Source organism: Zootoca vivipara, chromosome 7 (assembly GCF_965207765.1).
Source record: "Zootoca vivipara chromosome 7, rZooViv2.hap1.1, whole genome shotgun sequence".
Classification (NCBI taxonomy): domain Eukaryota; kingdom Metazoa; phylum Chordata; class Lepidosauria; order Squamata; family Lacertidae; genus Zootoca; species Zootoca vivipara.
The window spans coordinates 62,409,674-62,431,626 of record NC_142590.1 but is presented as its reverse complement, the minus strand read 5'-3'; the positions used below and the strand labels follow the sequence as shown (position 1 = coordinate 62,431,626).

At 40.1% G+C, this 21,953-nt stretch overlaps 1 protein-coding gene across 8 annotated transcripts in view; it reads left to right on the top strand.

Annotated features, from left to right (window-relative positions):
* TRIM33 (tripartite motif containing 33) overlaps positions 1–15,031 on the top strand; it is a 59,666-nt gene extending 44,635 nt beyond the window's left edge. For 5 of the 8 annotated variants that reach the window (XM_035121652.3, XM_060277160.2, XM_035121655.3 and 2 more), the window contains 8 exons: positions 205–268; positions 4,714–4,873; positions 5,963–6,309; positions 7,715–7,838; positions 10,334–10,408; positions 10,771–10,923; positions 13,626–13,676; positions 13,759–15,031. In XM_035121652.3, the coding sequence (XP_034977543.1) occupies positions 205–268; positions 4,714–4,873; positions 5,963–6,309; positions 7,715–7,838; positions 10,334–10,408; positions 10,771–10,923; positions 13,626–13,676; positions 13,759–13,971 (1,187 nt within the window). In that variant the 3' untranslated portion in view covers positions 13,972–15,031. The remainder of the gene's footprint in view (positions 1–204; positions 269–4,713; positions 4,874–5,962; positions 6,310–7,714; positions 7,839–10,333; positions 10,409–10,770; positions 10,924–13,625; positions 13,677–13,758) is intronic. The other 3 variants (XM_060277161.2, XM_088674412.1, XM_035121656.3) reach the window with 1 other exon arrangement.
* Positions 15,032–21,953: the final 6,922 nt, after the last annotated feature.

Here is a 21,953-nt window from a genome sequence, read left to right as displayed (position 1 = left end):
AGGAATCAGAGCAACTATTTCATTTAAGGGGGGGGGGAATTGTGAGATTAATAAACTTGAAATGTCATTGAATGTAGAAGTTTTGAATTATTTTAGTTCCAGTGGTACTGTCTGTACTAATACATAGGGTATCACTTGTATAACTTTAGATGTGCAGTTATACAGCTCATGCTGCTGGTGTAAACAATGATTCATCCTTCTTAGGTTTATCCAATTCACACACACCTGTGAGGCCACCTAGTACCTCCAGCACGGGCAGTAGAGGCAGGTGAGTTGAATGGCTTCAAAACCTGATACTAAGTTATTGAAGTGTATAGAGAACTAAATGCATATTGCCGAATTTTTAAAAGTCCCACTTAAGAGACACATTGAGGCTTTTAAAAACCATGTGCCCAAAAATATGGAAATTGTAAAGCTCACATTTTGACCACTGCACCACATAAAGAGGAAATGCATTTTATATTCTCTCATATTTTGATCACTTACAGTTTAGGCTCTATGCATACACACTTTCTTTTGGTCTTTCAGCCCCCACTTCTATCCTCTATCACAGGGGAACAGAGTAGTTGACGACAGAACACAGGTGGCAGGGAGCCAAAGCACAAATTAAATAGGGCCAAAGGATTCACATTCTGTGTGTGTTTTGTGTGTATGTGTCTATATCTATACATACACAAACACATACTTTGCTTTGCTTTCTGAGCTGTTCACTGAGACAGCTCATTTCTTACCATGGAAACATAGTAAGCTGTTCATAGAGGAAGATTGCTCTTTTCTCCCCCTGGGCAGCTGGGCAGGGGGACTCAGTCATGTCCATTCTCCCCTGTTGCTCCTCTGTTTTTACCTAATAAATGGGGGGATCTCAGGAAGGGAAGGTTTAAATCTCCCCACTTCACAGTTTTCACTCCCACCAATGCTGCTTAGCTGATCAGAAGGTAGTAGGTCAACTATGGGGAAACAGTGGCCTAGGAGGAGGTAAAACCTGTGGAGAGACTGGTAAATTAGAGGTTTCCAATCACTGTTCTACAGGTTAGGAGAACAGCCACTTGGGGTAAGTTCTAAATCAATGTTTAATAATATATATGCTTGTAAATTATACCGTACATAAAAAGGTTGATAATGAACCTCATGCTGCAGAGCCCTGTCTGTGCATGTTCAAGTAAAAGTAAGACCACCAAAGTTATTATTTATGCCTTATCAAAACATCAGACTTGCTCTGCTCAGGTTATAAATTCAGAAGAATTAATTCAGTTAAAACAAACAATTCTCTTACAAAGCCTAATTCTGTGCGCTTTTACTCATAGATGTGAAAACTCTGGCTAGGCTCAGATGTAATGCTAAACTATACATTACATGCACGAGCTCAGGCTCAGATGTCTCCTTCTCCCCATATGTGGCTGCAAGGAGATCAGAAGCTATTACTTCCTTTAACCAGAGTGTTTGAAGCTGGGAGAATATGGTTTGGAGAAGACAAGACCCAAACATGTTTGGCTTGACTGTCTTGGCATGTTTGAACAAACCAGTTTAACAAAAATCCTTCCTGCTTAAGATGTAATGAGAAACTCTGCTTACTTTAAAACAAAAAGTGAAATCTTCCAATCTTCTCATTGTGGCCACACCAGAGAAGGAAGGGGTGAGCATGCAAGGTTGAGGCTTTTTTTTTTTAAAAAAGTATTTTTTATTCATTTTACAGAATTGATTACAAAAACAAACACAATACCCAACACAACAATACAAAATAATACGAAACAAACAAACAAAAATACCAATCTAATATAAATTCAATTTTTATCATTGTTATGTGGACTTCCCCATGTCCCCCCTATCTGATTTCCATTTCCAATCCTCTTTAGCAATTTATTCTATCATATTTATATACATTTTATATCTCATAACCCTATTTATGAATTCTGCACTTTCCTGCCTCTCCCCCTCCCCCCTGGGACCTCTCCCTGCCACCAGAAGACCCCCAAGTGAGGAAAAGAGAAGGGCAGTCCTTTATGTCTAGCCTCTCCCCCTCCTCTCCACCCTTAAGTCCGCCCTGCCACCAGAGACTCCAGGGTGAATGAGACAAACAGGGGCCAGAGGCTTTTCTACTAATCCAACAATTCATATTTACTTTAATCCAATTTATACCTTATATTCTATATCAATTTCTAAAACACAAAAATATTTCTCTGTCAGCCTATAACTCTTCCAAATATCTCCATATTTTCCAAAATTTAATTTTAATTACACAATAAAATTTATTTTTTTAACTAATCATAATTTTTTTCACCCCCTCCGCAGCTGCAGATTCAATTTCATCCTTTAACAAAAAAACCATAAAATCTTAGCCTATCCAGTCCAAGTTCTAACCAAAATTATCAATCCATCCAAAAATACAATTCAATTTTTTCACCCCACTCCCCTTCTCCACTGGTTCAATGCCCCTTCATCGAATTTCTCTCCCTACCACCTCCCAAACCACCCTCTACTTTTGCCCTCAATATTGTCCTTTGCCATTTTCAGGTCTTCTTCACTTCTCAGCCAAAATTCATCTTCTCTCCTCTGTATGAAAACACAGTCCTTTAGTATTTCTTTAATCATTGTGTCCTTCTTTCTCCTTCCCAATCTTTCTCCTTCCCATCATTTCCCCTCTCCTCTTCCATCTCCTCTTCTTCTTCATTCTTTTCCTGTAAATCCATGATGCATTCCCTGAATTTCTGTGTTTCATAAATACATGCCTCCATTTCCTGTCTGTTTTGCACCATTAAGGTCAACATAGTCTGGTAAAAATCCTCTGTTATGTCTCCCATCTCTCTGGTCTGAAGGCCGTGACAGACAGGAAATGGAGGGAGGGAGGCTTCTCTCCAACTCAAAATCGAAAGTTATTTCGCAGCTGGATAGGGAGCTGAAGTTGAAAATATCCTCTCATTGTGACGTCACAATGCTTTTCCGAAGCATTGAACTGGGGCGTTACTTTGAAGTCAAATTCAGCAATTTTGCAGGGCTTTAAAATCCACTTAAATTTCTTCCCCCCTTCTCCTGCTTCTGGGGGGAAGATCAAAGTCTGAGCTTTGGAAGTTCTCGCTTTTAAAAAAAAAATTCCTGGCTTTGGTGCACATCCTTGCTTCCCAAGTCTCTCAGTGGGTAGTGACCAGCTTCTGTTTTTAAATCCCTCCCGTGGCCAAATTCTTTTTTCCAATTAAACAAATATCGATAGTACTCATGGTACAGTTCTTTTTAGAGAATTTTCCTTAGAAGAATTGATCGCTGGTGCCAAGCAATCCCACAGCTTCGTGCCGTCAAAGGTAACAATCTTAGTCCGTTGTGTCTGCTGCTTTCACTCCCTCGCTCTCGGGGGCTCAAAACAGAGCCTTGCCGGGGAGGGAGGAGCTTGCCTTTGACACCCGCCGGACGACTATGCCCCCCAAATGCTTGATTTGGGGTTCTTCTGGGGGTCCGCTGCACTGGAGCGGCTCCCCCCGCCTTTGACGCGCTAAGGTCCACTCCACTGAACGGACCTTTGACTGCAATGGTGTCACGCTCAACCGGACGTTGACCGGTTGAGGCTTTTTTTTTTGCCAAAGTTGTTGAGCTTCCGGATGTATGGCAGCCCTAATGTGAACTAGTCTGTTCATATATGGAATGTAGGTGTCAGTGTGCAACAAGGGGGCCACTGCCACTGTGATGATTCTTAACTTCATCATTGCTCCTAATCTAGAGGGCTGAAACATGAAGGGGAAATGCATGAAACTTTAGTTGTAAATGAGCACAATATGTCAAAGTACAATGAGAGGAATGCAGCATTGCGCTCTTCTGATCGTTCCATCAGTGAAAGCGTTTCAGCTTGCCAGATGGAATGATCCTCCCTTCTCCTCCTGCCCCGCCGTGCTGTTCTGGGGGTTCTCCTGACCACCACCACCCACCAGGCAGAGGGGAGGGTGCTGGGGGAGGAGAGGGAAGAAGCCTTATTGCAGGCTTCCCCAACCTCGGCCCTCCAGATGTCTTGAGACTACAATTCCCACCATCCCTGACCACTGATCCTGCTAGCTAGGGATCATGGGAGTTGTAGGCCAAAAACCTCTGGAGGGTTGAGGAAGCCTGCCTTATTGTGTAAACTGAAGCCCCTGCATTGGGGTTCTTGTAAGAACTGTGGTTATTGAACATCTAAAAAAGCAAGCTTCGATGAGGAAAAATTAGCTCTGCTTTCTTGAAAGGGAAGTTCCACCTTACCAAACTTATAAAAGTCTTGAATTTCTCACTTTAAAAACAGTGCATGAAGTCAATGAAAGGGACTCTTTAGTACCGGTAGTATACTTGGATTTTTGAAAGGTATGCTTTTTATCAGCAAAAAAGATCAGGAAACAAGACCCTTAACTCCTTTAGCTAGAATGTTTAAATTTCAGTGTGCAATTTTTCTGAAATTTGAACAGCTTGTATATATCTCTCAAAAGATTCTCAATACCAGACTCTAATGACAGAGACAAATTTGATATTTAGGACATACTGATTTTATGTTTGGTAAGGTGCTAATAATCCATTCCCTCCCTAATTTTGAACCACTTCTACAGCTGTAAAAACCAACTTGGTTATGATGCCTCCTAACCAAGTGCTTCTTCCACTTACGAGCACAATAGCTTTCACTAATTATATGGAATTTTTAATTATTTCAGTTCTAGCATTTTGAAGTGCAAATTAAAATGTGTGCATAATCTCTTTGCTTTCCAGCTGTGGTTCATCAGGCCGAACTGTGGAAAAGAACAATATTAGTTTCAAGACTGAACATGTGAAAGTTAAACAGGAGCCAGGCACAGAAGAAGAGGTATGCAGTTACTCGGGACCAGTGAAGCAAGAAAAAACAGAGGATGGCAGGAGGAGTGCTTGCATGGTAAAAATCTATTTGTATGTTGTACAATTTATCATACAAACTATCAGCAAAGAGAACTGAGGGCATTTATATTTTATTGTTTTAGAGTTGTGTTACTTCCCAAGCCCTCCCCCTTAGGGCTTGGCCAATTCTCTCCCTATAATGCAGTAGTGGTCAGTGAGGTGATAAAGGTGGGGCTCAGTTGCTCTCCTGGCTTCCCAACACCATGAGGGTCACTGCTTCCCTCCTCCTCCTCAGCTGTTATTGTGCAGTAGGTTGCAATGCCACCTTTCTGTGACCAAGAGTGATGATACTATTAGATTTTTTATAATTCGTTATAGAAAAAGTAGGCATGTAGTCATTCCAATGCTCATTTTCTAACTCAGAAGTTATTTGGAGAGTTCCACATGGGACTAGTTTGAAACAGATTTGCCACGTTAGAGATGACCCTTCAAAATTAGTAATTTCTGGCACAGAGGAAGCAAGCAATACCGTACCTAGTTTGCATAGGAATTGTGTAGAGCCAGTATTGCACAATTCCGCTTGCACAATTCAAAAGAGGCCTCCTATTTCAAAATATTTTAAGTTTGTTAAAATGTTTATTAAATAAAGTGCACTGGAAACTCTGTACAACTTCTCTGAGAATTGTCTGCACATGGCATGTGCATTTCCCTTTTGTTGAAATTATTTGTTTACAGTCTACCCCAACTTCATCTTAAAAAAGAATGTTTTATCAATATTTGAGAATACAACTGTAAAAGGTCAGTAAGATGTACAAATCAAAGGGGGGAAAAACGTAACTGTGACTTAGTGAAGTACATAGGATGTTTATATCATGTTTTTCATCTTCAATATTAAGAAGTAAATAGGGAGCAATGGGAGGGTCAGCCCATAGCATTTTGATAAAGCTGAGCTGAATGGGGGAAAGCGCTGTGGAGACATGGAAGTACAGGTTAGAGAGACAAGGAGGACAGATTAGATTGCCTATGTTATAATAAAGAAGGCAGGCAGGGGCTGAAAGGGGGGGGCAGAAAAAGGAAGGTGGAAAAGGCAGCAGTCTCCTACCCAAGGCAATTTCTCATAGATTTTAAACTTTTGCCTTTATTTCAGCTTAGCAGTCCTGAGAGCAGCTTGACTCCACCACTTTCCACAAACTTGCATTTGGAGAGTGAATTGGAAGCACTGGGAAGTATAGAAAACCATGTTAAAACTGAACCAGCGGACTTGAGTGAAAGCTGCAAACAGTCTGGACACAGTCTTGTAAATGGCAAGTCCCCAGTGCGTAGCCTCATGCATCGATCAGCTAGATCTGGAGGAGAAGGCAACAACAAAGATGAAGATCCCAATGAAGACTGGTGTGCTGTGTGCCAAAATGGAGGAGACCTGTTATGTTGTGAAAAGTGCCCAAAAGTTTTCCACCTCACATGTCATGTACCCACTCTCCTCAGTTTCCCAAGGTATGAAAGCATACAGGAACATTGAAGTCATAATGAGATAGCAGCAGCAGCTATCTTCTGTCAGCCAACAGCAGGGATGGGAAGCCTTTTTCAGCCCTAGGGCTGTATTCCTTCAAGGACAACCATCCAGTAACTGCCTATCGGGATGGCAAATTTGAGGAGGCTGCATTTGCCTCACTAGTAGCCATGTTTGCTATGCACCACTTGTTTGTGGCATCTGGGCTGGGCCAAGCAGGCATGGTTCTGGGTTAGTAAGGAGGACAGGTATGGATTAATAATAATAATAATAATTTATTATTTATACCCCGCCCATCTGGCTGGGTTTCCCCAGCCACTCTGGGCGGCTTCCAACCGAATATTAAAAACAGTACAGCATCAAACATTAAAAACTTCCCTAAACAGGGCCGCCTTCAGTTGCCTTCTGAAAGTAGAATATTTATTTATTGCCTTGACATCTGCTGGGAGGGCGTTCCACAGGGCGGGTGCCACTACCGAGAAGGCCCTCTGTCTGGTTCCCTGTACGGAGAGATCTGTTTCTAGCTTTCACAGGAGGCAGCAGTGGGATCCACCTGGATTGGGCTTGGAACCTGCCGGTAAAAGAGCAAGTCACTGCATAGCTTCCAAGTCTCCCGTTTCCCCCGGGAAATCCCAGTTTTTCCAGCTGTTCCTAGCTGAAAAAACTGGTGTTTTTTTTTTGTTTCCCCCCCGGTTTATTCTGGCGCAGTGGCCATTTTGGAACTGGGTGGAGCATGCTCAGAAGCGACTTTTGATGCTGCTCTGCCCAGTTCCAAAATGGTTGCAGTGCGACTTCTGGCGCGGCGACCATTTTGGAACTGGGCAAAGCAGCATCAAAAGTCACTTCTGAGCATGCTCCGCCCAGTTCCAAAATGGCGGCAGCGCTACTTCCAGTCTGCTATTTCCGGCCCGGTCCCTTATTTCTCTGACAGCAACTTGGCAGGTATGAGTCACTGTCTTTCCCTACCTATCAGCTCCTACCAGTTGGAGGCATTTTGTAGGGCAACCAGTGGGCTGTGTAATTTCTGGGGGCAGGAAGGATTGGCAGCGCTTTTGTCCTCTGCACACGGATCAAGGCAAGGTTAAATGTCAGTGTTAGACAAGAATTGGAACCTGTTCACTCTAGAGCCTTTGGGCTCCATAAAACTTTCCCATTGGCTTCAATACCTGAACATGCCAGGTCTTCCCAGTACCCCTTTCCTATTTCTTGGTGGTGGAATAATGTAATCCCTGCCTGGAAAATGTGCAAACAGGACAACCATATAGGACCACCTGTGCATAATATAATTTATTCTAGTTAAAAAAAAAGGGTTTTCTACCTGTCGATTTTTCAGTACACTAGTACCAAAAAAAATCCTGAATTTCTTAACTATATTTTCCCCATTTTTAGTGGAGACTGGATATGTACATTTTGCCGTGATCTTAGCAAACCCGAAGTGGAATATGACTGTGACAACTTGCAACATAGTAAGAAGGGGAAAACTGCACAAGGTTTGAGTCCTGTGGACCAAAGGGTAGGTTACGGATAATACATTAATCTTGTTTTGGAACTGTTCTTAACTAAATGCTCTTGGCTTTTCTTCTGCTGTGGTCTCTTGACTTAGTTTAAACTTTCATTTACATGGGTAACTTTATATCTATATTTTAATTAGTAAGTAGGTGCATGTTTCTATAGCAGGGCTAGAAATGAAATTATTATTATTGGAGATAGTCCAGTTTTTAAATGGCAGTTGGTTTTAATATTTATGGTTATATTGGGGGTCTACTCTAATTGTTTGAGCTTTTGCATCATGAACAAGAGATCAGAAATCTAGAATACTAGACTCCAAATAATCCAGATGACTAGAATGGATTGAAAATCTTGTATTTTCACTTGGAGAAAAGGTTTTTTCCTAGAATTGACTTTTGTTTCCATGCTGATTGATTGATTGATTGATTGAACGAACCTACTGGCTTCCTTCAGGGCAAAGCTTTCCTATGATGGCTTACAAAAGATCGCTACTTTCACTTGCATAGGATAATTTAGCTTCAGTGCTCTTCCAAATGATTTATAGTACAATCCTCTTGCAATGCTTCTAGTCTGTGCTCCTCATGATCTTCCTTTTTACCCCTTCACCTGTGATCCAAAGAGCTGTCCCTTTCGACCTGTATAGTTCCCACCTTGGCTTCAGCTCCCTCCTTAGATGGCCCCTTTGTCTCGGTCTGTGAAACATGTGCTCTAATGATGAAAAGATTTGGGAATTTTCAACATTTCCTTTTAGGTACAATTAGACTGTCTTTATTTTCTGTTATCCAAAGCCGTTCACATCTCTATGATAGCCAGTAATTCAGCATGTAATGGAACCATAGAATTGTAGAGTTGGAAGGGACCCCAATGGAGCTAGATCTAAGCACAATGAAGCGGTTGCTTCTCTCTCTATCTGTAGGTTTCAGTAATGGCAGTTGGTGGCTGTAGAGATGCTCACAGCTGGTGCTGTATCCTCTGGTTTTGGCAATTTGTAGCAGCTAGAATGCTTATGGTTTGATTTTCATTGATGCTATGTTTCATTGATAGCTGTTTTCATGGTTTTTGTACCTTTTTTTGGGGGGGGGGGGTAGAAAGCAGGTATAGAAATTGTAAAATAAATAAAATAATCACTCTATAAACAGGAAATAGTTTTGCCACCTGTGACAATGGCTTTTTTTCCTAAAAGTTTTTGACATCCATGGTCTTGAACAACTGGTTTAGTTTTCTCCATAGAATTAACTGAAATGGGATTAGCAAAGTACAACCTGAGAAGAGCATGCAACAGAAGGTTGTGACACCTTCTCACAAGTCAAGGTGCAGTCTGTGAAACAGTTTCCCATAAAAAAACAAAACCCCAGAGCCAAAGCTGTCAAGGGGATTTTGTCTTAAGAAAGGCTTAAGCAGTTGATTTTTTTTTAACTTAAAGTTGGTTGGATGCATGATGAAGGTTTCTAAAATTATGACTAGGAGGAGAGGAAAAAAAATAGAAAAATGATTCACTCAAACCCAGAACTTGATGTCATTGAATGTCATTGATAAATCTAAGGTATTTAATAACATAAAACAATGTGTAGTAGGTTCAGGATGGGCAGAATACTACAGGCAGTGCCTTAGATGTTGCACTGGGTGTTGTGAATAGCATACGCAACTTTTTAGAAAGAATTACATTTTTTGGATGATAGATCTGTCAGTGGCTCTTAGCTAGGAAGGATGCTTCTACATTCTGAGGCAGTAAATAACCTGAGCACTAGCTTTGTGGAGGTGAAAAGGGGGTGGCTTGTTTTTAAACCGGGAAGGGTGGGGTATAAATAAAAAAATATTATTATTATTATTACATGGTGCTTGGATTGTGTGCTTCCCTGAAGTATCAGGCTAGTTAGTAGCTCAAGAGCCTGTTCTAATGTAGTGGGCTCTTTTTGTTGCTTAGAATATATTCTTCATGCTGTATCAAATGGCTGTCAAAACTTCTCGCAGCTCCAAAGGTTTTGGCATGTAGTACTACCAACATGAGGTTTTGGCATGTAGTACTACCAACATGAGTCTGACCAAACTGCGGGAGGCGGTGCAAGACACGAGTGCCTGGCGTGCTATGGTCCATGGGGTCACGAAGAGTCGGACACGACTAAACGACTAAACAACAACAACTGCTGGTTCAGGAAACAAATCCAAAACCCCCTTTGGCACATGGAATTAGTAGCCTGGTTCTTTGAATCTTAACCACAGGCTACACTTGTTCCAGGTAGTCCTGCTGAAGTTAGTGAGACTACTGCAGAGTAGGAGGTTTATTTGTTTCAGTTGTTGGGCTTTGAGAATCATTTATATACTTGAATATTCCCCTGTAACTTATACATTAACTGAAGTGCTGCCTTTTGGAATTATTTCTTTATTTCTTTTGGAAGATCTCTTGTAAACAGTTCAATAGGTTTTATTACAATCAAGTAATATATAAGCAAACAAACAAACAAATAATAAAAGAATATTTACTGTTTTTTTCTCTGCAAGAAATGTGAGCGCCTCCTGCTTTACTTGTATTGCCATGAGCTGAGCATTGAATTCCAAGAGCCAGTCCCAGCCTCGGTGAGTGACCTAATGCATATTACCAGGGCAATGATAGAATGTGAAATAACCAGCATTTGACAGACAAAACTGTCATAATGAAACTCGGACTAAAATCAGTGTGACTATTATTTTGTTGGTCAGTCTTTTGAGTAGTTTTATCTGTTCACAAAGTTGTTTGGATGAAGATAGTCGACTGAACCAGAGAGCTCATGATGGCTACTATTTTTTTTTAATCACAAGTTTTCTCAAAAGAAAGAGAGAATGAATCTAGCTCTCTCTCTCTCTCTCGGAATATTTCACTGTTGCATAAATGAAATACCACCACATTGGATATATACTTTACTTTGACTATTGTGACTCCCTCCATCTTTTCTCAACAGATACCAAATTACTATAAAATAATAAAGAAACCAATGGATTTATCTACAGTGAAGAAGAAACTGCAGAAGAAACATTCCCAGCACTACCAGACACCTGAAGATTTTGTGGCAGATGTTCGGCTGATCTTCAAGAACTGTGAAAGGTTTAATGAAGTATGTTAACTTCCAACCTGCAGAATCATTCTGGTTAATATGCGAGTCTCATTCTGCACCTTTTCCATGTAGACTTTAGTTGCAACTGCTGTAGGAGTTATAGACTTGTGGCTCATTTATGTAGGGCTCCCACTGTGTAGGTTGTATGTATACATGGTTGGGCACAGAACTGAGTCTTGAGCTCTTCCCCAATTGTGCATAGAACATTTACTGTGAATGGGTTCAAAGCATATAAATGCCTATTCATGTGATCTGTCAACCTACCTTATAGTAGACAGATTACAGAGTGGTGCTTGCTTGCATATTAATGTATGCATATAGGCTTTTTCACAGTTTAAGTTCTGGATAGCACACTCACGTACAGTCTACTCTGTGATCTGTAGACAATTCTTTGGCTTCTCATATTTTTAGATTTCATGTTAGTGAAATTGGTATTTGGATGGCTCAAATTATGTCTGGAAGAGACTAATATCTGTGTATTGTCTAAATATATTGCAAGTTTTGATTGAAGATTGCTTGCGTTTTCTATAGAGCAAATCTCCCTATGCTGGCACATTATTGCCCGAACTGAGCAGACCCAAATGATAAAACTATCCTATCACTTAACGGAATAACTGCAAAGCTTTAAAAGCAGTGGAAAACAAAACAAGTCATTACAACTAGAAGTAATCTTACTTATAAATTAAATCAATTATATCCACTTATATATTATATCCACATAAATTATTTGTGTTTCATTAAAACATAAAGCCTTGTAAGTGAACTTTAAACAGTTTGGGGAAGTGGTGGTGCAGACAAAATAAACCTTAAATAAAAGTTTTGAAAGGTTTAGACATTCATGGCTAGCCATTGATCAGCCAACATAGCTGGATGGAGCTTCCATGTTTAGGAACAGTATATTTTTGAATATCAAAGTCTGAGGATATGCAGCCGAGGAGTGCTGTTGCCTCCATGCCTTACTTGCACCTTAAAACATCTGACTAGCAATTCTTAGGACCAGATACGGACTAGATGGAGAATTTGTCTGATCCTGCAGTGCTGTTCTAAACCTCTTTCAGATATTTTTACACACAAAACCAAATTAGCTTGGGAAGGTAATCTTCTGGGCTTCATTATTTGTTGAGCTGCCAGCTAATGACACGACTTGAGTGCCCATTTTACTGTTGCATATCAGTTCAAAAATCCATTAATATAATATAAATAATACAAAATGTCTATGGTTGTGCATGTCTGGAATGTGGCATTTCATAGATGGTACTTTCTAAAGTACTCTCAGACTGAAGCATCAAGTTATTACACACACATCCTACAAAAATGTGACTTATAAACTACATAATGGGGTAATTCATACAGTAAAAAATAATATAAAAATAATAAAATAATGGATAGGGAAATACATAATATGGACATGGGAGGTCATTTGGGCATAGGAAGATGTTGAAAGATACCCACCTGCTTGTGCAATAGAAATTCACTTGTGCAAGAAGACTTCTGTTTTCTCTTACGTCCAACCTTCTAGAGCAGGAAAGCAGAGGCTGTAAGGGGTGAGGAAAGGAAGGAGAAGCCCAGTTGTGTGAGCAGAATATTTACTCATGCTAAGTTGAATCTCACCCATAGTTTCCAAACTTAAAACTAATCTTTAAGAAACTAAATTTAGAAACTTCTGCGATGTGTGACCATACACTGTTTGTGGACATGAAGGGAATGGGACAGATCTTGATCATGTTCTACAGTTTATAATTTCACTTGTTTCATGGTGCATTCAAGTAGCCTGTGCTTTCTATTTCAAGACATAAGAACAGTGTAAAGCCAAAAAGACTATGAGTCACTACACATGGTAGACTTCTTGAAACCAGTTGGGAATTGACCTTTTTAACTGAGCTAAACAAGTGAGGTGGAAGAGCTGTGTGTCTCAGAGCATACTGATGTTAAGGAATAGTTGAATCATTTGCTATGGAAGGAAAATGCTTCAGCTCTTAAGGCTGAATAGTTACAGCTACAGTAGAAAACTACAGCAATGAATGATGTCTGCCTCTTTTATTGTGGCAGTATGATCTCAAATGATCAGGACTACTTTCTATGTGCGGTTACATTTTGTTTATCAAAAGTAGACAAAGTCCCAACAGAAAAAATATTGCATCACCTAGGGCAGTGGTCTTCAACCCCCGGGCCACGGACCGGTAGCGGTCCATGGATCAATAGGTACCGGGCTGCCCAAGGAACATTAAATACAATTAAATTAAAATTATTAAATCAAAACAATCTAAATAAAATATAAACAATCAACGCCCCCCCCAAGCGGGCCGCAGTACAATTATCAAACGTTGACTGGTCTGCGGCGATAAAAAGGTTGGGGAGCACTGACCTAGGGCATTCTTTAGGAGAAATTATCAGGCACTTGGATGAAAGAGATGACTGCTGAACTTCCATGTCACAGTTCTCACATCAGTTTGCTGAATAAATTTTCTGTGAGTCAAACAATACTGGTCTTCTGTGCTTGGTATCAGTTTCTGCAGTAACATAACTTGCTTAGGATTCGTGTACTGCAAATGCAGTAACACCTCATGAAGAGAGTCACCTCTACATCACTGACTTTTAAAAATAAATTGGTATGGTTGACTTTAGTCATCCAATCCTGTGCGGTCTCATGACTTTAGAAGGGATTATAATTTCCTTTTTTTTGACTCTGGTATCCTTTTTAGATGATGAAAGTTGTTCAAGTTTATGCAGAAACACAAGAAATTAATTTTAAGGTAAGCGTTTCAGACCATGCTCACTTGCTGAAGGGATGTGCATTACCAATGGGTGATGTGTTACTATCTTTTTACTTTTCAGGGTGATTCAGAAGTAGCACAGGCAGGGAAGGCAGTTGCGTTATACTTTGAAGATAAACTTACAGAGATCTACCCAGACAGGACCTTCCAGCCTTTACCTGAATTTGAGCAAGAAGAGGACGATGCTGAAATAACAGATGACTCCGATGAAGATTTTATACAGCCGCGTAGAAAACGTCTAAAATCGGATGAGAGACCGGTGCATATAAAGTAACCTGATTAAAACGGACCTAAACTATTGTAAAAAGAAAAACATATTTAAGTGTTCCTGGAATATTATCTTGCCTTCAGTGGCCATCTTATTGAAGCTGATAGTGTTCAGACAGTATTAGAATACAAAAAGCATTTGTACAGAAACATACTTGTCAAAAAAGGGGGGGAAAGCTTTCAACTTCTGTTCCAGTTTTTTTGTTTTTAGTGTTTGAATTTTCATTTTTCACTTGAGAATACTCCCTCATTTCTCAGATGTGTGTGGGATGAATGTTGCTAAAGAAACAAATTTTATATCACAACATTTGTATGAACAGTGAACTCTTGTCACTACTTAGTAACCATTTCTGAAAGACTGGACCAAGGCAGTCATGTTTGCTTCCATGCTAGGCAGCAGTTTAAACTGCAAGAAACCTTCCTCAAGATCCTCTTCATGCAACCTTAGGTGTGAATTGGATTGTTTTTATTCATCGTCTCATCTAAGTGGTATTGCGAGTATCATATTCTGCGTTGGGTCAAATAGCTGGGTTCTGCTTTCTTTTACTGACTGTATAGAAGTATCGTGACTTGATCATTAAAACATTTTGAATTGGAGAATGCAGGAGTGCAAGTTCTTCATATGTGCTTCATTAAGTATGGTTGCAATTAATGCTTTTCGTGGTCTTGAGTGGAAGTCCTATGCACAGAACACTTAAGTGAGTATCCTCTTGGAGTTTATTAATCCTATTTTTCTTCCCTTGAAAGGCAGGATGTTGGCTGCAATACTGGTTATATAGATCCTAATAATATCAGAATTAGACTATGAAGTTAATAGTTGGTGACTGTCCAGTCTTCCCTAATATCAGTTTCTGATAGACCACTATCAGCAAACAGTAACTTTGTCAACTACCAAATGTGTAAAATTTTCTGTATTCACTCTGTCTTATTTGTAAATAGTGGTATTGTAAATCCTTTCAGACAGCAACATTTGCTAGTCTGTTTTTAAGCTAATATGTATTCTTACTAATGTTCCTAATCAAGAACAGATTTGTAATATGTTGTTTATTTCTAAAACTAAGTTCATAGTTTGACGTTCTTTTATTATTCCGTTAGAGCTACTCAGAGTTTTCTTCAGAAGCAGCTTAAATGACATGTGGAAGAAAAGAGTCTATTGAGACAGAGTTAGTTGTGCACCCTTAAAACAGAAAATTTGCATGGACCAGTGTATCAGACAAGTGATTTCTGGGTAGGTGATGAAAATGGGCCAGCCCCAATTGTGATAATCTGCATGTAAGCAAGCTCTTCAGTTCTGCCTCAGTGGAAACATTGAGAGCAGAAATATTGCTGTGTTACTGTAATCTGATGTCGAACAGGTGAAATTCCCTATCTGGTCTGTATTGAACAGCACCAGAGGATACAATTTCAAGCCCTTGTACTTAGGTGATCTTGCGCCCCTGGCAGAACCGTTCAGATTGCGCTCCCTAGCCACGAACAAATTAGCTCTTCTTTCTCCCTCTCCTCCAACCCCAACCCCGCACCCATTCAATTCCTCACACACTTCACCTTGTAATGAATTCCTTTTTGTAATGAATTCTGATTGAAGGAGGACACCAAGATGGGGAAGGCTGGCCTAGGTGACAGTATATAGGAGTCTCCCCACTTACGTGCAGGTTATGTTCCAGGCCCCTGCCTGCATAAGTGAAATTGCATAAAGTGGGGAGCACCCCACTTTAATAGGGAGAAGGGCATGGGCGCCTACTCCTTGAGGCCAAGGTTCCTTCACCCCCCCCTCTAAAAAATTTGAGGAGTCCTCCCGTTAATGAGCATTGTCATTAAATTAGTGTACGTGTGCTCCGTATTATCGATTTTACAGGGCGGTGCTTACCTGCCCCCCCCACCATATATTTTATTCAAGTTGGCACCCTTGAGGGAGAGTATGTGAAAGGAGAGAGAGAAAGAGAGAAGTGACTCTGGAGTAGGCAGGCTTTGAAGATGGTGACTCTCCCCCGGCGCTCAGAGAGGCCAGGGCGCAGGCAGTGAGGTGGGCCAGGCAGTGTCAGGAGCCGAAGCTGGTGGACTTCCCCGGCCCAGACCCTGGGTGCTCGGGGCATGTGCAGGCTTCCCCGCTCAGTACGCCCTCTTCCCTGCCCTGCCTGGGCTTTGGGCAGGGAGCGCTGGCTGGACAGGGTGCCCAGCGGAAGGTCTCGGCAGCCGATTTTACGTCCCCCCTCGCCTGCGCCCCTGGCAGGGGCCCACCTCACCACCCCCTAACTATGACCTTGTACAGCATATTTTTACACCAGTTTCAAAATGCAGACCATACAATGGTGACCAAAATGTAAATTGCTGTAACACTGAGTAAATTCATCATGGGAAATGGTTCACAGCATATAATGATGAATAGATTCTATTGCACAATGTGTTGTCTCAGTGATGCAGAGAATTTTTAATAAAAATGTGTGTTTTCATTTTCTGTGTGCAGACAGGATGCAACTGGATCTGTAACTGGGGAAAGTAGTTAAAAGATATTTTATGGCTTTGATTCACTTATTTGGGTCATCATTAACATTGCATTTAAAGTAGGAGCATCCAACAGAATTTTTGGATTTACAAGGTGTTTTCCAAAGGTTTTCGTCTAACTAATTCTAAATTGTCTGTATCTGAATATAATTATCATTGCCCTCCTTAATAACTTGGTCGAACATTCCTTTTCCTGATGGAAGGTCAGCTGTAACAGTAGAAGCAGGTCCTAGGATGATGTCTTTTCCATGCATTGAGGGTAACATTGAAACTGGGCTGTCATGTTTTTTCAGTACATTGGGTCACCTACCACAGACACACACAGCACAAAAAATTAAAAGAAAATCTGGGAACAGGATCATGGAGCAAGGAAGTTCTTATGTGGAGAAAGTCGGCACAGATGGGCTTGAATGTTACCATCTATGCTCAGTTGAAGTGATAATATGTAAAAAGTGAGAGCTTGTTCCATCTGTTAATGTGTTGACTTTCTCACAAGCTCCCACAAGTTTAGTAGATGCACTTTTAACTGACATTTTGGTAAAACCGCTGCATGTCAGTAAGGCAGTATAGAGCAAAGTGCTTAATAACGTACACTGTATTTTCTAGTGCCCCAATTTGCAATGAAATATGCACCATGAACCTTAAAATTTATGTATTTTGTAGTTTCCATGGCATCTATATTTTTCCTGTACTTTGAAGAACATTTTGACAACCTGGCTTTCCATATTACCTGAAAGCTGCAATTTTGTCAGCATACTTTCTTTTCAGCTCTCTTAGGCTAATCACCCATATTTCCATGCTACATGTAAAAGTAGAAGACCCGTTCTTTTGAGGAATGTAACTAAACTATATACAGGAACCTGCTTTGTTGGTGCTGGTGGCATTTGGCAATGGTTTGACTTTTTTGCAGTCTTGCAACTTTGCAAAGTTCAGGGCAGATAGAGAATGGAAGTGTTCTGCAGTTGTAAGGATTATTTACAAAAGAATGAATAAATAGCTTTTTTCATACATGTTGGTTTTTCGGTTGCTTTTCCCCTTTGATTATCTGCTTGGAATGTAGTAGATCAGAAAGTTCTACACAAATTTTACAAACCACTAGGATGTATTCCTGAAGGATGTAGGAAGTAATACGTTTCGTGGCCCATTTTTAGATTGTGTACTTTGCTTAGTGTTCGCAAGATTTGTTCAGCCAGAGTAAATTTTCTGCCACCTTGTATGTTTAATGTGCATTCAAGATCAACCTTCATTTGACAGTCCACGGATGTTTGTGCAATAACTGAGCTATACTGGGATTGAGAACACACTTTTGTATCTGGTTTGAAATGGATAGTGGAGCTTCCCTTGCGTGTAATAATGGATTTACCTGTGCTGCATAATTACAATATAACTTAAGTGTATTATGGTCCCAAATGGTCCCAAGATACTCTTGTCACTTAATTTGACTCTTGCGCTCTGATTTTAAATGTTCTTGTAAAATAATAATAATAATAATTCAGATCTCTCCTGTTGGTTGTATATGTTCTGAAAGTTTAAGTTAATCCAAAGAAGAAAAAGGCAGTTTGCTTTGAAACAGGAAGGACGACAAGTATGCAGCATGCTGACTGTGGACTTCTCAATTACCTCAGCAGGTCCCCTGCCATGTAATTACTAGTAATTAGTGTTAGTTTAACCAGCTAAGTATGTTCAGGTCTTACTTAACTGTGCCCTGGAATTAAGTGTCCTACCATATACTATTAAGGCTGAATTACTATCCAAAAAAGGGTGTTTCCCCGCGCTAGCTTTTAAAAGTAGAAATGCTGTTAAATGTAGATAGCCTTTTTTTCATGTGAAAAGATTCCCATTAATACTACTTGATGTGGCATTGACTGTCGGCATACTGAGCACTGGATAGATAAGTGGAATGTTTTATAAACATTTCTGCAAGCCACTGCAACCAACCAATATTTTTTAACAAATCACCCCAATTTGCCGTTCTGTTGTATAACTTAGTTTCCTTTGCCAGTCCTATTGAAGTGTAGGTAATGGCAACAGTATGTTGAAGTTGAGTATGTAATGTACTGGTTGTAGGCTTCTTCTTTTTTCCGTCTTTTCCTCCTTTTCCTAGGAAAAAGCAATAAGACTGCTTTGTCTGTTGCCTCTTTAGCATGGCAGGAATCCTTTTCCTTTGGGTAGTGGTTTTATAGGAGAGTTTGTATGTGTATCACCCAAGTCTAGCTTTTAAAAAAATAATAAAGTGTGCAGTTAATAGTGTGGCATTTTATTTTAAAAATTGGGGAAAAGTTAACATATTTTTTTAAAAAGTAGGTGTTTGAGTAAATAACGGAGGTACTTTTTTAAAAACTTTATATGCCACAAATTTAAATAGACATATTTCAGACTAATGCATAAGACTTGTGATGTCAGATATGGGCATCACTTTTCCTTTCCAAAGTTGCACGTGCAGTAACTCCATCCATTGTAGCTTTTGTGGTTTTTGCCTATTTGTTCCTCTCTCTTCTTTCAAAATGTGTCTGAATCAAAATAGCTTTGATAAATAGCTGTTTTGGTTCTTAACTTAGTAGCTGATTTACAATTTAAAAATGCAGTTTGCCCCTTTCTATTTGAGTACTTTTGAAGCTGAGGAGCTGCTGCTTTCTTTTGACATGATTTGTGACTTTGTACAAAGAAATGCAAACATACAGACCTCTCATTCCCCTTAGTGTGAACATAAATTTCAAAATGGAAGGTGATGCATGTTTGTAAAAGGCCTGCAGATGTTTGGCATTTCTTCAGTTCAAAATACCATTAAAGATGTATATAACAGGTCTATAAAGATTTGTGCAATTTAAAGCCTGTTTAAATTTTATATGTAAACCTACAAATCAAAGGGTTCCATTCCCAATATTATTTCTGGTAATTCATACTGGTACTTTTTGCACATAGTTAATTTTACTGATTCTTCAAAAAAAAGTGCTGTTTCTGTGGTAATGTATTCTCTGAATAATATTTAATTTTTAAAAAACAAGTTAACGTTTCTAATTGTTCAGTTCCTGTGTTTTTTGGCTGGTGTGTAATAAAGGCATTTTTTCCCTTTACATGATTATTTAATACATTTAGCAGCCTGTAAATATTTCTTGTTAAATGCTCTGGAATGTGGTGTAGCAGTTGTACTTAGAACAGTTTTAAAAAGAATTGTTTTGAAAACTACTTTGTTTTGGTTATTTCTATTAAATTAGAAAAGGAAGAATCTTTCAAATGGAGTATTCTTTTGTAAACTGAAAAGCCTTCCCGAAAATATGGACTACTGTTTTGGAGGGTCAGTTACAACATAATTATTGGTATGTATGGAACAGTAAACAAAAACGGGAGTATCTTCAACATTCCTTCAGAAATAATGTTTCCAGTTAAACTATATTCAGAAGACATCTGAGCCTTTTCAAATATCTCAGTATTGAAGGATGTAAAATGAAGTATCTTGAAAGTGCTGTATAAGAGTAAAATCTTTAAAGTAGACAATCCCCCTTTGTGCTTTGATTGCAAATGGGACTGAAGAGAGCTCTTCTGTTATGATCACATGTTGTGTTCCACTGCACAAGTGCCCTCCGCCTACCCTTCACTCACTGTTTTGCATCTGAGTATAAATATGTGGGCCTTGTGTTACAACACAGACTAAAAGCGTGTCATGCACAATTCAGATTATGTACAATCACTGGCAAAGTCTTGAGAGTATAAGAATGGAAAGCAGTTAGAGAAACTAATCAATGTTGTCTCATAATGAAATGCCAAGAACTTGATATGAAAGGTAGTCCGGTTTCTTCCCATAATGCCTCACGGCAATAGTTCTATTTCCTGCTGTGGTACAATCATGCAATTTGGTGACATCCTAAATTGAAGTTCACCCTTAATTTCTTCCTGCCTAGTTCCCAGAGCAGATCTTGGGTTCCCAGAGCAGATCTTGGGTGTCCTTTTCTCATTCAGAACCACCTTAGACCCTCTGGGGCAATAGGGGAAGAGATGAATGTCACTGTTGCTTTTGCTTCTGTTGTGAAGGTAGAATGAGCAGCCAGCTACCGCCTCAGCAATGCCCGATTTACAGGAGTTGAAGTCAGCGCTCTATTTTAGCCACTTGTGAAAGAGTGAGCAGTCCCATTCTGCCAATTGAGTCTTCCGTGGAGGCAAGGGAAGCCCAGACTGTCCTTGGTGATAGATCCACCTCAGGGTCTGGATTTCTGTCAGGTGCAGGCAGACCTGTTGAAAGTGGTGGATGAGGTGCTGTGGTCAGTAAGGCCCATCAGGTTCCAGGCCACCCAGAGGGATCTGCCGGGAATCCATGATGCAAGGAGTAGAGTGCACCCACAGTGGTATGACTTCGTTCCCAGAGCCTAGTAAATATGAAGGAAGAGTCCTCTCCTCCCTGATATGAGCCACCTTTCTGCAAGGCCAGTTCTTCAGCATGGTTGAGAAACCCAGCTCTGTCTGGTTGCTAAGAGGGGTTTAGCTCCCTGGATTGATCTAGCAAGGGAGAAGTCCTTGAAGTTAACTCTGCCAGATCATCCTCCACTCCCTACACCCCGACACAGATGAGATGTGAGGAACTAAAAGAGTCCGAGGGCTACTACTGTGGAGAAGTTACATTCCCTCTTCAGCAATTGACAAGGGCAGTGAGCTCTCAGGGTGGAGACAAATGAGTTTTAAAACTTAAAAAATAAAAATAAGCTTCAGCTCTTTGGAACTAATTGGAATTAGAATTATCTGATGAATCCATGATTGCCTCTGTTTTTTTAAATCAAGGTTTCATTCAGTTCATTGACCTAATAAACACCTGGAACCTGCATTCCAGTTCTCTATAATTTCTATGTTAGCTAAGGCTTTTCCATGACGGTAGATAAAAACTTCAATGCTATTTTCTTTTTCCTGCCTGAATCTAGTTCAATAGTAAGGAAGGGTATACAGTCGTACCTTGGTTCTCAAATGGCTTAGTTGACGAACAAATAGGCTCCCGAAGGCTGAAAACCCGGAAGTAAGTGTTCTGGCTTTTGAATGTTTTTCAGAAGCTGAACGTCTGACGTGGCTTCTGCTTGAGTGCAGGAAACTCCTGCAGCCTTGGTTTTAGAATGGTTTTGGGAGTTGAACGGACTTCTAGAATGGATTAAGTTCAAGAACCAAGATTCCACTGTATTTAAAATAAAAGGTAAATTTGCTTATTTCTTTGACAGGAAGTCCTTTGGGAAGCCTTGGAATATGTATTTAATAGAATCAAGGACAAGAAGATACTGCTTTATTCCTTAATCTGTTCCCGCCATGTCTTCTATTAGTCCCCTCCTGACCCTGAAAAAGAAAAAGAAAGAAGCTTAAATGTGGGGATTACTGCACAAATTCTGTTGAGACCGTGATATCTTGCTGTGGCAAGGAAGTTTCAGCTAGCTGTAGAAACTTCTGCCATAGTTAACTGGCTGATTTCAAAGCTTTCAGGAATGTTGTCTAACCCCACTGATTACCATTAGCTAC